At 41.0% G+C, this 16,101-nt stretch overlaps 1 protein-coding gene across 1 annotated transcript in view; it reads left to right on the top strand.

Moving 5' to 3' along the window:
- The window catches only part of LOC115468512 (centromere protein J-like), a 29,681-nt gene extending 17,031 nt beyond the window's left edge, over window positions 1-12,650 (top strand). Inside the window, exons 2-5 of the mRNA XM_030200281.1 lie at window positions 2,808-2,936; window positions 7,558-7,642; window positions 7,754-7,874; window positions 12,291-12,650. Of these exons, the coding sequence (XP_030056141.1) occupies window positions 2,808-2,936; window positions 7,558-7,642; window positions 7,754-7,874; window positions 12,291-12,480 (525 nt within the window). The 3' untranslated portion in view covers window positions 12,481-12,650. The remainder of the gene's footprint in view (window positions 1-2,807; window positions 2,937-7,557; window positions 7,643-7,753; window positions 7,875-12,290) is intronic.
- Window positions 12,651-16,101: the final 3,451 nt, after the last annotated feature.

Below are 16,101 nucleotides of genomic sequence, written 5' to 3'. Positions count from 1 at the left end.
GAGGAGTAAATTCAGAAATTCATAAACTGGCTACCAGTATCTTTGTTGCCAGTAAACTAGTCTTGGCCGCTGCTTGGAAACAGCTCACTCTTCCACCTATTACAATTATTTTGCACTAATGGGGTTATATTTATCAGATGACAAAGTTAACAGCTATGCGAGCTGGTCAGATCAGTCCATGCATTGACCACCCTTTTGCTAGGTTGTGGATTTTCTGTGACTGGAAGATGACCCGTAGCTTTGGGTTTCGGTGGTTACCTGGGAGTTGGGGTTTGCTTTCTGATGGGTGGGAGGTTTGAAATTTGTTGTTCACATTGCTTCTTTGTTTTTGATACGTCATTGATGTCATGTTGATGTCTTTCTTTTTCATGGTTTTTACAATAAAATTGGATTTTAAAAAATTGATACGCTCAGGGGGGAGAGATGACCCAGCCCTGCATCTTCCCTCCTTATCAAGTCTCCACCAATAAAAAAGCTCCACCAAGAGAAGCAGTCCCTGGTGCAATATTTGAAGGTTAGAATGAGCATACGTTTCCAAATTGCCCTTTCCCTCTACCAACCCTCTTCCCTTCCCACCGTCAGCATTCCATCCGACCCAACCATTAACAAAACATAGACCAAACAGAACCATATAAATGTACACATCAGAATAAAAAAACATACCCACACCTCAAAACCATCTGTAGTTTCATTTTATTCCTACCACCCCAGAAAAAAAAGCATATAATGGTTCCAGTTGGAACCCACTCCAGGGGCAAACACTCATCCCCCTTCCCATACACCCAAACCCACTTAGGAGAGTCTAAATAAAATACATGAAACACAAATTTTACCCTGTACACACAAATTATATGAGCTGGAATTCAGACCTGAGGCCTGGATGTAAACATCAATGAGATCCAAACAAACAAACAAACAAAAAAAAGACTAAAAATAATGATAACGGAGAATTGCCCAGGTATAGAAGTGCTCAGCAGGGTAGCAACTCCTAACAACTTGAAAAAAACCAGTTGCCTATAGAGCAGAGGATAAAAATCATTGTTACGATTTTGAATTTTAAAGTCCTAACAGTTTCTCCGACAGGATTACATCTATGTCAACCTACTCATAATTTGAGATCTGCAAATAAGAACTTGTTGATAGTTCCATCTTTCAGTGTTGCATGATAAGTTATGGAATTCTCTTCCATCCAGTTTGAGAGAAATTCAACATTTTGTCCTTCTTAAGAAGGAATTCAAAACTTTTCTTTTTATCCAGACATATGGTGGGGTGTCTATGGTTACCTGCAGGGTTTGTTTTATTGTCTAATTTTGTGCCAGTCTCTGTGTATGAATTAGTTCACTGCAGGTTTTTTAGTATCATTTCTGTTGAGTTAGGAACAGCAGAGGAGGTTCTGTATTGATTTTATTTTATTGATTTTTTTAATTATTTTGTTTTGCTACGTTTTTTTCTTTGTATTGTGGAAGCATTGTATATGTTGATAGTGTAATCCACCAGGAATTATTTAGATTGTGCGGAATATAAATAAGGGCTCCCTTTACAAAGTCACGTTAGCGATTCCAGCACGGCAAATGTGACAAAACCCATTCATTTCCTTTGTGCTTCTTCGCATTTGCCATGCCATGCCAGAATTGCTAGCACAGCTTTGTAAAAGGAGCCCTAAATAAATATAACTCAAGATTTTTTTTCCCAAAAGGAGCAAACAGATTTTCACGTCAAGGAGCATATAGCAAGTTGCTAAAGCGACATTAAGGTCGCTACTGATGGGGACGAAGGTTCAGTACCCAACCTGGCCAGATAGTCCTTGGCCTCTTTCAATGATGTAAATATTCACTGCTGTCCTTGATCCATACAGGGGTGTAGCCAGACACCCAATTTTGGGTGGGCCTGGGCCCAAGATGGGTGGGCAGAAGTACTCCGCAAGTGATTTGGTCTCTTCCTCTCTCACCTGCATGCCATATGGTCCCTCAAACATCAGCACCTCCCCTGCATACCTTTTAAATAGCAGATTTTCACCGACAGCGAGCAGCAGCTAATACACACTGCTCATGTTGGCCTCACAGCCTTCCTTCTGATGTAACTTCCTACATAGGCGGGAATACATCAGCGGGAAGGCTGTGGGGCTGATGCGAGCAGTATGTATCAGTCGCTGCTCACTGCAGGCATCTGGTATTTACAAGGTATGCAGGAGGGACAGTTGTTGGGAGTTTTCGGCTGGCGGGGCTTGGGGAATCCCTGCCAGCCACATCATAGATGTGCTGCTACTGGGTGGGCCTGAGCCCAAAATGGGTGGGCATGGGCCCACCCTTGGCTACACCACTGGATCCATAACTCTCAACTTTGCAGGATATAAGAATGCAAATTTTTTCTTTCATTTAAATAGTTGAGAGCAAATAGAAGCACTTTGTGCATCATCGCCACACTTGCAGAATAATCCTGGAAGCACAAAATGTGCTTAGCGTCATATTCTAATTTCTCTCCATTCCGGAGTGCCTGCATGATTGCTGTTTTGTGAGCAAAGTTAAGAAGTTTAAGGATCACCACCTGGGGTCTTGAATTGAAGTCCCTACAGGGACCCAAACAGCGGGCCCTTATATAAAGTGGCCCCTCATTCATAGGTTGCTTCAGGCTTTGAGTCAGTCACATTTCCAAGCAACCTTGCAGCTCTGGGTCAACAATAGACTCTGGGAGACCCACAAGCCTGAGGTTGTTTCTTCAGGTCTAATTCCCAGTGTTGTCTAGTTTTTCTTTTAAGGCTGATATGTGCTTGGTGAGACCTGCACGTTGTTCCTTCTCCTCTTTTGCAGAATCCTCTAAGTCAGCAAGACACACATTGCTCAGCCCCTCCATCTGGTGATCCAAGGATTCCAGCTTTTTGCAGATCTGTTTGGAATTTTTTGTCAAAAGATTTTTCCATCACTGCAGTGATTTCCCAGGTAATCCTGCCTTCCAAGCCGAACCCACAGAGGAAGCGGGTGAGCAAGTAGCATCCACCATCTTTGATTCGGCTCTACAAGGTTTTTTACTGTCTCTTTTCGGCAGCTTTGATGCCATAGGAGACAGAAAAACTCCAAAGGCAGCTCTCCTACCAATTTAGCTCACTCTCCTGTAAGTTTGAATGCTGAAAATCTAGGGGTGTATAGACTTGGGGTGGTAGGGAAGGGTTGGAGCCGGGAGCTAGCGAGAGCACCTCCTGTTCATTCTGCGATGCCACTAGAAGTTGTCCAATAAGCTTAAAAATCATATTTTAATAATTTATAATTTAGAAAAGACTTTTTATCTCTTTCTAGAAAGAAAGGTTGACAAACAAGTTGTAGGTGACCCATTTGGTTGGATTAATTCAGTGGTTCCTAAAGTCTGTTATGGGGAAAGTCAGTCAGGTTTTCAGTTACGTGAACATGCATGAGAGAAATTTGTATGCACTGCATCCGTTGCATACAGATTTCTTATGTATCTTCATTGGGAAAATTGAAAATTTAATGGCTGCTGCTTCCTCAGGACAGGTTTTGAGAACCATTAAACTAACTTGATAAACTGTTGATTTGCTTTTGAGAGCTACATTCTTTTTATTGGGTCAAAATAAAATGATCAGTGCCATTGAGGGCCTAGGTAAAGCCAGTGGTGTTTGATTAAGTTAGTTAAGAATGTAGCCGTTTTTTCTGCCCAGCAAAGAGCAGAGTTGTGTACTTGTAATGGAGGTTCACCATAGATAGCAAGATAAATCAGCCACCCAAGCCAGTGATGACATCTGTTGGTTTCCAAAGATAGAACAGCTCTTTCCAAGTTCATAACTTATTTAAAAAAATGGTTCTGCATATGTGCAGACTTGCCCCACACACAGGACAGCCCCCTTGGTTCAAATCTCCAACACTTGGGGAAGTAGGTAGGATTATGTGATGAAGTTATCCTACTATCTATTGAAAACGTCAGATAAGCAGTTTTCTCTATAGATAAGTAAGATGAATTGACCACACAAGTAAGGACTCCCAAACTGAGGGTTACTGAAAAGTCACATGCTCAGGTGTACTGATGTGAGAAGTGATAGTTCACAGACACTTTGGAATAAAACCTGGTATGAGCCACCAGCATGAAGAATAGTTGAAAGTGTTGGATCCTTTATACAAATAAGTTCTTGGGTATTGCTTGACCAAATTCACGTCTCTTCTAGAGAAATTATCAAAACAGCAGTGCACAACAAAGATATGTAAGGAGGACTATGAGTCTGGCAAATGAATCTGATGTGAATTTTGCTTTTGCAAGAAAATCAAATCACACATAGTATAGATGGGCAGACTGGCTAGGCCATATAGTTTTATCTGACTTCAATTTCTATTTACTATCCCTCTCGCTTAGAGATCCTGTGTACTTGTCCCAAGTTTTCTTAAATTGAGATACAGTCGTCGTCTCTACAGCCTTCACGGGAAAGACATTCTATATATTCACTACCCTTTCTGTGAATAAGTATTTCCTTAGGTTAATCCTGAGGCTGTCCCCTTTCACCTTCATCCTATGCCACCTCGTTCCAGAACTTTTTCAATTGAAAGAGACTCTCTTCCTGAGCATTTATGCCATGGAGCTTCGTTAAATGTCTGTTATATCTCCTGTGTCCCACCTTTCTTCTAAAGTATACATACTGAAATCTCTGTCTGTCCCCTTACACTTTATGATTACCATTGACCATTTTAGTAGCAACCCTCTGGACTGACTCTGTTCTATCTTTTTGAAGATGTCATCTCCAAAATTGTACATAGTACGTAAATGAGGCCTTACTGGAGACTTAATCAGATGTATTATCACCTCCATTTTTTTGCTGGCCAGTCCTCTCCCTATGCACCCAAGCATCCTTCTGGCTTTTGTCTTTTCTGTTTGGCCACCTTAATATCATCATATATGATCATCCCCAAGTCCCACTCCTCTTTCATGCACAGTACTTCACTCCCTAAACTGTACTTGTCCGTTGGGTTTTTTGTAGCCCAAATAAATAACCCTGCAAAATATTAGTTGCCAAATTCTGGACCATTCTTCAAGCTTTTCTAGGTCCCTCCTCGTGTTGTCCACACAATCAAGGGATGTCTACTCTATTGCAGATTTTGGAATCATCTGCAAAGAAGCAAACCTTACCAGACAGCCCTTCCGCAATATTACTTAAAAAAATGTTAAAAGAACCATCCAAAGAACCAATCTTTAGGGCACACCACTTGTAACATCCCTTTCCTCAGACTGAGCTCCATTTACCACTACCCTTTGTCGCCTTCTACTCAACCGGGCCCCTTCTGTTTAATGGGACATTAGATAACGATGAGTTTTTAATTCACTTGTAACTCTGATTAGTGGAATATAAATTTTAAAAAATACTGATAAATCAATGTACTGTACTATGCACAGCTGATAGCATGGATCTGTGGAAAATGTTTCTCCCCATTGATCCAACAAATTTGGATCCTTGTTAGGGATATGATCCCTATTTGTTTTCAGCTTTTTCATACCTGATTCCACCAATATAGGATGGTGGGGTAATTAGACTTTATTGAAAAAAAAAAAAAAAAAGGAATAAGTGGAATCTTGTATTTAATTCCAGATCAGAAGGATAGATACTGGTGTATGCCACATACAAGTCTGTTGTTCCATGAGTAGTTTGTGAACAAGGGCAGCTAGTACATCTTTAAGAATCCCTATGTAATGGAGAAGGCCAAAAATGTCTGACCTAGGCTTAATATTCTGTTTGTTAGGGAGAGGGACCTCCTTAGCTATTGAGGATATAAGGTGTCTTCAACAGGTGAAGCACTTCTTGCAAGGGGCCACAATGGATTAGAAGGAATATCTTTAGCATGTTTTTTTTTTTTAAACTGAATGATGGGATGATTGTGACTCCTGATGAGTGAAGATATCACTGTAGTCCATGGAATGTTTGGAGTGGGAGCAGAACACTTCAAGAGAATATTTTTAAAATGAATAAGGACCATTTGCTGATAACAAGAAGACAAAAATTTCATGAGAGGGTTGTTTTAAAGCTAGTGCTGATGAACATTGTGGTGCTTCTATTCATGTAGGTGGATCCTGCTCCTGAAAACCAGGCATAACTTTTAAAATAATATTTAAAGTGTCGCTGGTGTTTGAGCAGGCTTCAGTTTTGAGTGATAAATGAGGAAAACTCATCTTCTACACTCAGTACAATTGGAGAGGTTATCCTCTGGATATTTTTGGGTGGTTTATCTGTATCAGTTTTATGTGCTGGGTGCAAAGCAGAGAGCAAAAGATAAATCTCCTGAACACTACAAATGCTTAGGGGAAGAACATTTCTTCTGCACATGTTACTTTGCAGATGTCATGGCACCAAGTCTTACCCCTTAGCTTACTGTGTTCATTTTCATTTGACTATACATTGAGCTTTTGATGTATATGGTATTCAGTGCTAGAAGTATTGTGCTTTTGTTCTGTGCTATGGCTATGATGTAGGTGGTTTCTTAATGGTATTCTGTGCTGATTTGGAGTTCGTTGGTGACTGGGAGCTTGGCACTTGCTTAAATAAACCTGTGTACTTTCCTTTTCTCAAGATGGACACAGGAGGCTGCTATCTGAGGGAGTATTAGCTGATCCCACTGAAGATGGCTGGTATTATAATCTCCGTAGAATAGCTGGCCAAGCACTGTGAAGCCTGAAGATGTCAATGAATCTCCTTGCCCTTGGTGACATCCGTCCACAGTTGTAGCAACTACTTATGTTGTGGTCTGCTTCAAGGCAGAAAATACGTTTATCGTGTGCATCCACCCTGGTCATATTATTGTCACACATTAGCATCTATGAGAGCCAACATTTCTCCCGATCTTGTGAGAGAAAATAAGTGTAATGAAAAAGAAAACGCATAAAATCTATTGTAGAGGTGTGAGAAAACTAATCTCACACTTAGATGGTAGATAAGAAAAAGTGAAACGGAGCAGAACCATAGGGATTTGGGACCCTTTTCTAGTAAGCTGAGAACTCTGAGACAGTTATTCCATCTCAGTGCCATTCGATGATGTCACCCACATGAGCTGATTCATTCTGCTTACTAACAATGAATGCTACCTGTCCCATTGTGATGAAGCTCCGATGTATCCCACCTCATTTTCCTGAATCTTGTTTTTTTCCTTATGACTTCATCTTTTACTTCTCAAGAGAATAGAGTCTGACTTGTTTTCAATACTGCTGTCCTGTTCTTTCTGCTCTCCCTTTCCACATCTCAGACCTCCCCATTGTTTGCTACCTAAATTTGGCAGAGAGCTCTTGTTTGGCTGTTTCTCCAGGTCCCTTTTTAAAATTTCCAAATATTTTTCAACTGTAGGCCATTGCAGGTTCTTTTTAATTTGACCCTCCTCAGTAATGCAGGTGTGATGACCATGTTTTCCAGCCCCTCCCTCATTAGTTCAGGGCTACTCTTATTTCACAGCTTTGAAAAGAGCACCATTGTAAAAGTGAGGGATTTGTTAGACCTTTTGTTTATTCTTGTCCAAGTGGACTAATTCGGCAAGTACACTATTTTTCTAGAAGAAATCTTCATGACGCTGTTTTTTTCAACAGATTTACTACTATGCTGATGCCCATACAACCCATACCACTTATCCAGATGGGCTTGAAGTCTTACATTTCTCAAATGGACAGATAGGTAAACACTACTTTAAAAGATTTCTAAACTATTGTAATATCAATATATTTCTTCTCACGTACTGTTGGAATGACACATACCTTATGCTTTTTTTATTTTTCTTTTTAATAGAAAAGCATTACCCTGATGGAAAAAAAGAAATTACATTCCCAGATCAGACTGTTAAGAATTTGTTTCTTGATGGGAGTGAAGAAAACATATTTCCAGATGGCACCATTGTTCGTGTTCAGCTGTAAGAGATCCAGTAATTTCACAGTTGTTTTTTTTAATAATGCTGTTTTTTTTTAAATAATGCACAACCTTATGCTGTAGAAAATGTGTGTGTATGTGTGTACTACTTGCTCCTTATAATCAAATCTGAATGCAATGATTGCTTGTTTTCTCAGCAGCCAACCAGAAACACCCTATCCCACTTAGAGCAGTGTGTCAGTTTATAGTCCTTCCAGCGGTTTCTTGGCAGTTTTTCTTCTCCTGTAGGCTGAACTTAGTTTCACTTTTTGGGCTGGCTATCCATGATACTGGGAATGACTTCAGAACTGCAACTACATGTGGTTTCTTTTTGCATCACAGTGCCCTCTGGCACTGCCTTTCTGGGTCAGATTGTTGCTAGCTTGCTGGCTTCTATCTCAGCATTATCTAATATCACAGGCTTGGGCAACCACAGTCCTTGAGGAACCCAACCCAGTCATGTTTTTTCAAGATTTTCACAATAAATATGCATGAGATTGATTTGCATGTATTTGTATGCAAATAGATCTCGTTCATGTTCATTGTGGCAGTCTCGGAAACCCGATTGGGTTGTGGCCCTCGGACTTTAATTGCCCAACCCCTGAGATCTCACAAGTCAGTGGAATGACTATAGCTGAAAACAGGCTCCAGGGTTTCTGATGCAGTCGCAATCCTTATTTGCATGGTGCTCCTCCAACCCTCTTCCAGCACACCCTGGAGTTCTGTATTAGAGGTAGTCAAAGACAAACGAGGCAGATGGATATGACCAGGACATAAAATGTTTTCCTTCCTAAAGAATAACAATCAGTTGGGAGTCACTTGATGTGTAAGAAGAGACTTGCTAGCAGTTTACCCCATGAATAGAGGCTGTGAAGACGGGAAATAAGAGAAAAGATAAAGAGCAGCAGTGAAAACACTTTTTGTTAGGAGGGACTTGAACTGTATGTGGAAGTAGATTGAGAATCAGGATTGTGGACGTCCCATGAGTGAGGATTTCACTATCCTCCTTGTCCAGCAACTGGAATTCATTTCAGCCCTGCTCGATACACAGAGTTTGAGCCTTCCTCCCACGACTGAGAGTGGAAAATGATTGGCTTCTCAGGTTTGTACCTTTCAGTAGGTGCAGAGATGGTGAGCAGTTTACCCGAAGTTGAAATAGACCTTGATGGGTTTTTAAAATATATTCTGGTTGAAACTGGGTAAACAGCAGCGAGAAGTCATGCAGGGTACACGGAACACCAAATATCATAATGCGTGAAGTGTTGACAAGCAGCAGCCCAAGTTCTTGAAGAAGCCAAGATGGGTGGAACGGTGGCCCCGTTCAGTATAAGTGCCGTTTTCCTTGGCGTTTTAAACCACCATGTGAATTTTTGAATATTTTAAAATTTTGATTGAGTTTTGATGCCCACTAAAAGCACTTGAAAATATTTAAAAATAGAAAAGAGTTTTCTGAAATTAATGAAAGAAATCTGATACCGGTTCAGTTGTAGGTTGGTTGTACCCTAGGTAATCCTATGGCTCTCTGAGGTCTTTCTCCTTTTTTTAAAAATAGAATTAAAAAAACAACAACAAAAAACAAGGTCACATTACCATAAGAACTTTGCATTCACTGGTGGTCTTTTGAACTTTTAGCATATTTTACTGTAATTTGTACACCAGTATTTATTATACTCGGTGCTTTTTTTGTGCCGGTATGCGCTGGTAAGGTGTACCGGTACCTTTTTTAATATCCTGCCCCCGTTTCTTCTCACTGCCTGCTCAAGAGTCCGCAGTCACTCAGTGCAAGCGGTCCGGCACCAGCACACTCAGCCTTAGTTCCAGCCTATCGACTCGTGGCAGTCCCTGTTGGTACTGACCCTCTGACATATATGTATCAGAGAGGACGGAACTAATGGCCTTCCTGAGCACATGGCGCTGGGCGTGAAGGCTCCTCAGCGCTGGTTCTGGGCCTTCTGTTTGGCTGATTACTACTGGCCCGGACTTGCAGGCAGAGGGAGAAGGAGGAAGGGCAGGGGGAGAGAAATGCCTGGCATGGATGGGAGGGAAGGGCAGGGGGAAAAAAGGGAATTGCTGGACATGGATGGGAGCGGAGGGCAGGGGAGAAAGGTGAATCACTGGACATGGATGGGTGGAGAGCAAGGGAATTGCTGGACATGGATGGGAGCGGAGGGCAGGGGAGAAAGGTGAATCACTGGACATGGAGGGGAGGGCAAGGGAGAAAGGAGAATCACTGGACATGGATGGGAGGGGAGGGCGAGGGAGAAAGGAGAATTGGAGGGGAGGACGGGGAGAGGAGAATCGCTGGATATGGATGGGAAAGGAGGGTGGGAGAGAAGAATTTGTGTACATGGAAGGGGAGAGAGAAGAATTGCTGGATATGGATGGCTGGAGGGAGGGGAGAAAGGAGAATCGCTGGACATGGATGGAGGGGAGGACAGGGAAGAGAGGAGAATTGCTGGACATGGATGGAGAGGAGAGCAGAGGAGAAAGGAGAATGGCTGGGCATGGATGAGGGCAGGGAAGAGAAGTGCTGGACATGGATGGATGGGAGTGAAGAGAAAACAAGATGCACATGGATAGAGATGAGGGAAAGGGAAGAGAGGAGAAAAACTGCACATGGATGGAGAAAATAGGCAAATGCTGGATCAACAGTGTACCTCCTCCAATCAAGTCTGCGGAGGACCCAGCTTTTACTTAAGGATGTAGGGCAAGAAATGAAGAAGTAGGAAAGTAAAGAAATAAATAAATTGACAGGAAGCCCTTGAAACGGAGTTAAGAGAACAGAAAGAGAGAGAGAGCGCAGCAGAATCATAGACTGGGACCAACATGATCAGAAAAACAAAGTCACCAGACAACAAAGGGAGAAAAAAATCATTTTATTTTTATTTTAGTGTTTGGAATATGTCCAATTTGAGAATTTACATCTGCTATTTTATTTTGAACTGTATAGGAGGAATTTATTTTTGTTTTTCTGGTATTGTGCTGTATACAGAGTCTAGCTTCTTAGATTTCAGGTTGATTTTTGAAGAATTTGAAGAGAGGCTATCTCTGTTCTGCATGTGAAACTGCAAGGTAGTCTCTGAATAGGGATCTATTTGCGATTCTGAGATTTTGATAAATATTGTGTTTCAGATTTGGCAAGACTGTTCTAATTCCTGGTGTGTGTGCTGATTTGGTTTGTGTCATTTTGGGTATACTAGAGCTGTAACGGTTTACAGAAATTATAATGAAAAAAAATCAAGTTATTTTTCTTCTCCTATACTGGTGTAATATTTTCAATGATGCCTGTTTATATGCACCATGGCTGGTAAAAGGGATGTGGCTACCGTAGGGACAGAGCCATAGATAGTGACCCTGCTCCTAAGGTTACCCATAATGAGTACTTGTACCTTTTTTACTACAAAAAAAGCACTGATTATACTGCATAATTCGTGGTTTTGAGTCCATGTGTACCCTTATCTCAATGATTGGCTAGTGAAGAGTATGTCAGAGGACGGTGCTCAGATGCTCTAGCTTCTAGGGCTCATTTTAAACTACCCAAGTCCCATCTCCACCCTGTTCAGCAATTGGAATTCATTGGAACCCTGCTCGATACGCAGAAGGTTCGAGCCTTCCATCTTCTGTAGTCACACTGGCTTCTCAGGTTTGCAACCTCTCAGAAGGTCACAACTCAGCAGATGTTGAGGTTGTTGGGACATATGGCGTCCACAGTTTGTGATGCCCATAACAACGCCTTCATATGAGAAATGCCCAACGGGCCCTAACTTCTCAGTTGTGCCAAGCCATGGGGAACCTGGGAGATGTCATCCGTGTCCCCCCAGAGCTTGCTCACTTCCTGTTGTGGTGAACCATTCGATCCAATTTGACTCGGACTTCCATTCCAAATTTCTCAGCCACCAAAAGTGCTGACAACGGATGCATCTCACCTGGGTTGGGAAACTCATGTAGATGGGCTTAACAAACAGGGTGCTTGGTCCATAGCAATAAGATCTCCAGATCAATCTGTTGGAGCTTCGGGCTATTTGGAACACTCTAAACAACGGAATCAAATACTCAAGATGGTTCAACAAGAAAGATTTCCAGTTTTGCAAAGGGGTGAAGGTCTGGTTGCGGAGACAGGCATTTGGATAAAATTGTGGAAGGGAGAAAGGGAACAGCTGGGGGTTCCAGATATTAGGAGAGTGTGATGCATTATTATAGAAGGGGATTTTAAATTGTTTTGATTGATTGGTTTTATTGTTGTTAATTGCCTTTGGCATTTCTTGTAGTAGATTTCAATTCAAAACAAAATAAATACATGTCTGATAAGCAAAGCAGTTAAAATGATATACAATCTGAAGAATTTAAACATTAAATCTGGAATATTGAGGCTTAATTGGTGTATAATATTGAAAGTTTTACATATTCTGCTGTCTTGCAGTGATGGAAGCAAAATCATAGAGTTTGATAATGGACAAAGGGAACTGCACACCTCACAGTTCAAGAGACGAGAATACCCAGATGGTACTGTCAAGACGGTATACAACGATGGACATCAAGAAACTAAATATGCCTCAGGGAGAGTAAGAATCAAAGATAAGGATGGAAGTGTTGTAATGGATACCAAATAACCTATTTCTGTAAATATTTGCAGTGTGAATCATGAATGTATTTATTTTTCAACGTGCAGTTATATATATATATATAATTTGAAGTTTTTTGATTGATTGTTTTTTTCTGAATTAACTAAAGTATAGAAAAATATATTTGTGATTTTAAAAAAGGGCAGAAATATGTTTTAGGTCTATACACCACTAAAATGTACATAATTGTATATATGTATATGCATTACAGATATTTTGTGATGTTCTGTTAAGTTTCTAAAATAAATATTTTTGAATTGATTTATTGGGATAGTCACATGCATTGTGGAAAGTATAAGGAACAGATCTGCAGTCAATTGTCCATTGTTCAGAATTGTTGGGTATTAATGTACAATACACCTTTAAGACATATTTCATCAGTGTGAACCAGCTTTTGCTATTGTTGTCAGTTCATTTATGCACATGGATCCAAAGGGCTTGTTCCACAAAGTGTTTTGCCAAACATTTGGTAGGTAGGATTTCGGACAATTCAACAGTTGTTGAAAGCATCTGATCCATATTTATTTATTTATTGGGATTTATTAAACAGTCTTTATGAAGAGATTCACCCAAGGCAGTGTACAGTAGGTACAATTTAACATAACTTACAATTTTGTTAACTGCATAACAGTAGTAAAGTGACCAGATATAAGCATAAATACAATTAATGAGATAAACTGCATAGATTTGATGATAATCTTACAATACAATGAAATATTTTACTGTGTAGCCAAGAGGCCAAGTAGAAACAGGTGACACCACAGATCATATTACAGTGTGGAACCCTCTGAAAAGGGTGTTTTGCTAACATTTCTATTCAGAAATTACTGATTTATGATCATAGAGGTAGTATAAAGGCACTCACCTTGTAACTATTAGCAAAGTCTAAGGAAGAGTGTGGCATAGTAATAGGGAAGTGGATATCCACTTGGTAACCACAGTTAATTCTCACGGAGACAGGGACAATCTGCATGGTATTACTGTGGTAACGGTATTAATGATCATGGTTTTACTGCAAGGATGGGGAGTTTTAAAGCGGTAATACCTCCAAAAGAACTACTACTTAAAAAACCTGACGCTTGTGAGAATGTTTTGTCATTTTGGCAGAGCAAGGAAATGGGTTGGCCTAAATTAAGTCAGCTTGCAAAGTATCTTTTAGTTATTCCAGCAACCAGTACCTCATCTGAAAGGACATTTTCACTCGCATAAAACAAAGCTGAAGCCTTAAATGGTTGATGGACTGTGTTTTTGCATGGACTTTAGGAAACACTGAGCTATATAATCAGTATTTTTCTTGATGGTTAAATAGATTTTTTTTCTTCAAGCTATGTGTCTTATTTCTATGCTTAAATTATTGGGGATAGAGAAAGAAACCCTGCATATACTCTAGTCCAAGGGAACAATATAAGAAAGTGAAACCTCTATTCCAGTGAGCTTTCCAATTTTAACCCTTATACAGCCCCATTTTAGATAACAGGACTTGAGATGTCCAGGTGAGTGCATCTTAGGTTTCACCAGTATTTTAGAATAGAATCTACCGAAATAGAGCCTGTTCTGAAATACAGTAGAAATGAATGTGTGCAACATAAACATCCATTTTTAGAGAAATAAACGTATATAATATTGACAGGTTCAAAGCCAGCACTTAACTGGTTAACTTTCCTGCTTATTTTCGAAAGAGAAGGGTGGCCATCTTCTGACACAAATCGGGAGATGGCCGCCCTTCTCCCAATGCCGGCCAAATCGGCATAATCGAAAGCCAGTTTTGGCCGGCTTCAACTGCTTTCCGTCGTGGGGATGGCAAAAGTTCAAGGGGGCGTGTCAGCAGGGTAGTGAAGGCGGGACGGGGCGTGGTTAAGAGATAGCCACCCTCGGCCGATAATGGAAAAAAGAAGGGCGGCCCTGACGAGCATTTGGCCAACTTAGTCCATTTTTTTCACGACCAAGCATCAAACAGGTACCCAAACTGACCAGATGACCACTAACCACCTCCCAACCCGAAAAAAACAACTTCAAAAACGTTTGTCCTTTTTTTTTTTTTTTTTTAGAATATATCGTTTGCTATGCCTCCGTCCCTGCGATGGCAGTTGAGGATGTCCAAAATGTTTCTGTGAGGAGGACAGCCATGCCTTTGCTATGCCCTCTGACACCCTTTTTATTTATTTATTTGGATTTTGGATCACAAATAGCAGCAGTGGAATTTGAACCGGCCACCTCTAGATTGCAAGACCAGTGCTCTAACCAGTAGGCCACTCTGCCACTCCCTTGAAATTTGGCCATACCTGTGGGGGAGGGAGCAGTATGCAGGTCCCTGGAGGGGGGGAGGTATGTATGTGTCAGCGGAGGCATAATGAAGGCATGGACGTCCTTCTTTCAAACATTTTGGACATCCACAGGGATGGCCAATTTTCAAGGGAGTAGAGTAGCGTGGAGGAATGGCAGAGTGGCCTAGTGGTTAGAGCACTGGTCTTGCAATCTAGAGGTGGCCAGTTCAAATTCCACTGCTGCTACTTGTGATCCAAAATCCAAATAAATAAAAAGGGTGTCAGAGGCATAGGAAAGGCATGGCTGTCCTTCTCGCAGAAACATTTTGGACGTCCTCAACTCCAATTGCAGGGAAGGACGTCCTCAACTGCCGTAGCTTCCCCTCCTTAGGAAGGAAATTGTGTGCAAATGAGCTAATAGCGAGCAGCTCATTTGCATGCATGCCCATTTTCCTTTCCATATCGGTAAGGGAAGGGCTTTTTATATTGTTAGTGGGACCAGTGCACTACAAATGCTGGCTGCTCCCACGACCAAATGCCTTGGATTTGGCCGGTTTTGAGATGGCCGCCCTCGGTTTCCATTATCGGCGAAAACCAATGCCAGCTATCTGAAACCCGGTGATTTCAACATTTATGTAGAGATTTGGCTGGCCCCAACCGTATTATCGAAAAAAAAAAAAGATGGCCGGCCATCTTTTTTGAATTAGTTGGCTCCGCCCATTTTATTCCCCTCTTTGTGACCTTAGAAACATAACCAGTTATTATCCCAACGCTGTCAAAGTAACTGGGTAATTATATCTTTGTTAAACTATGAAGCGAAGATTTTGGCAAACCTCTTAGCTCAAGTTTTACCTCACCTGATAGTATATCCACAGGTGGGATTTGTGAGGGATAGACAAGTAAGAATTTTGGCCTCTCTGGACATCCAAAGGGAGAGAGTTCCCTCACTTCTAATTAGTTTTGATGCTAAAAAAGCATTTGATAGTCTGTTGGAGCTTCATGTTTGCAGCTTTGAGATTCTGTGGCTTGGGAGAATTCTTTATAGGAGCTATAAAAATATTATATAGAGCCCCAAAAGCTAGAGTATGGACTAATGGAATTATCTCTGTTTTGATAGCCACTGGGGCATGTACCAAGGTTGCCCCCTCTCACCATTGTTATTTTGGATCCCTTGTTGCGAGAGATTGAGTAAACTGGACATCCAAGGTATTGCTATTAGTCCCCAAACAAAGTATTTATTTTCCTTTTTTTTAGGGGGGGGGGGGAGGTTTTGGTATTTTTACTGAACTTTAGGGAAAATGCAATATAAAAACAAGTAACAAACTGAGAGCATATAAAGAACAGG

The sequence above is a fragment of the Microcaecilia unicolor genome, chromosome 4 (assembly GCF_901765095.1).
Source record: "Microcaecilia unicolor chromosome 4, aMicUni1.1, whole genome shotgun sequence".
NCBI classification, from domain to species: Eukaryota; Metazoa; Chordata; class Amphibia; order Gymnophiona; family Siphonopidae; genus Microcaecilia; species Microcaecilia unicolor.
Note: the sequence above shows the minus strand (reverse complement) of the source record. Positions and strands in the feature narration are given on the sequence as shown.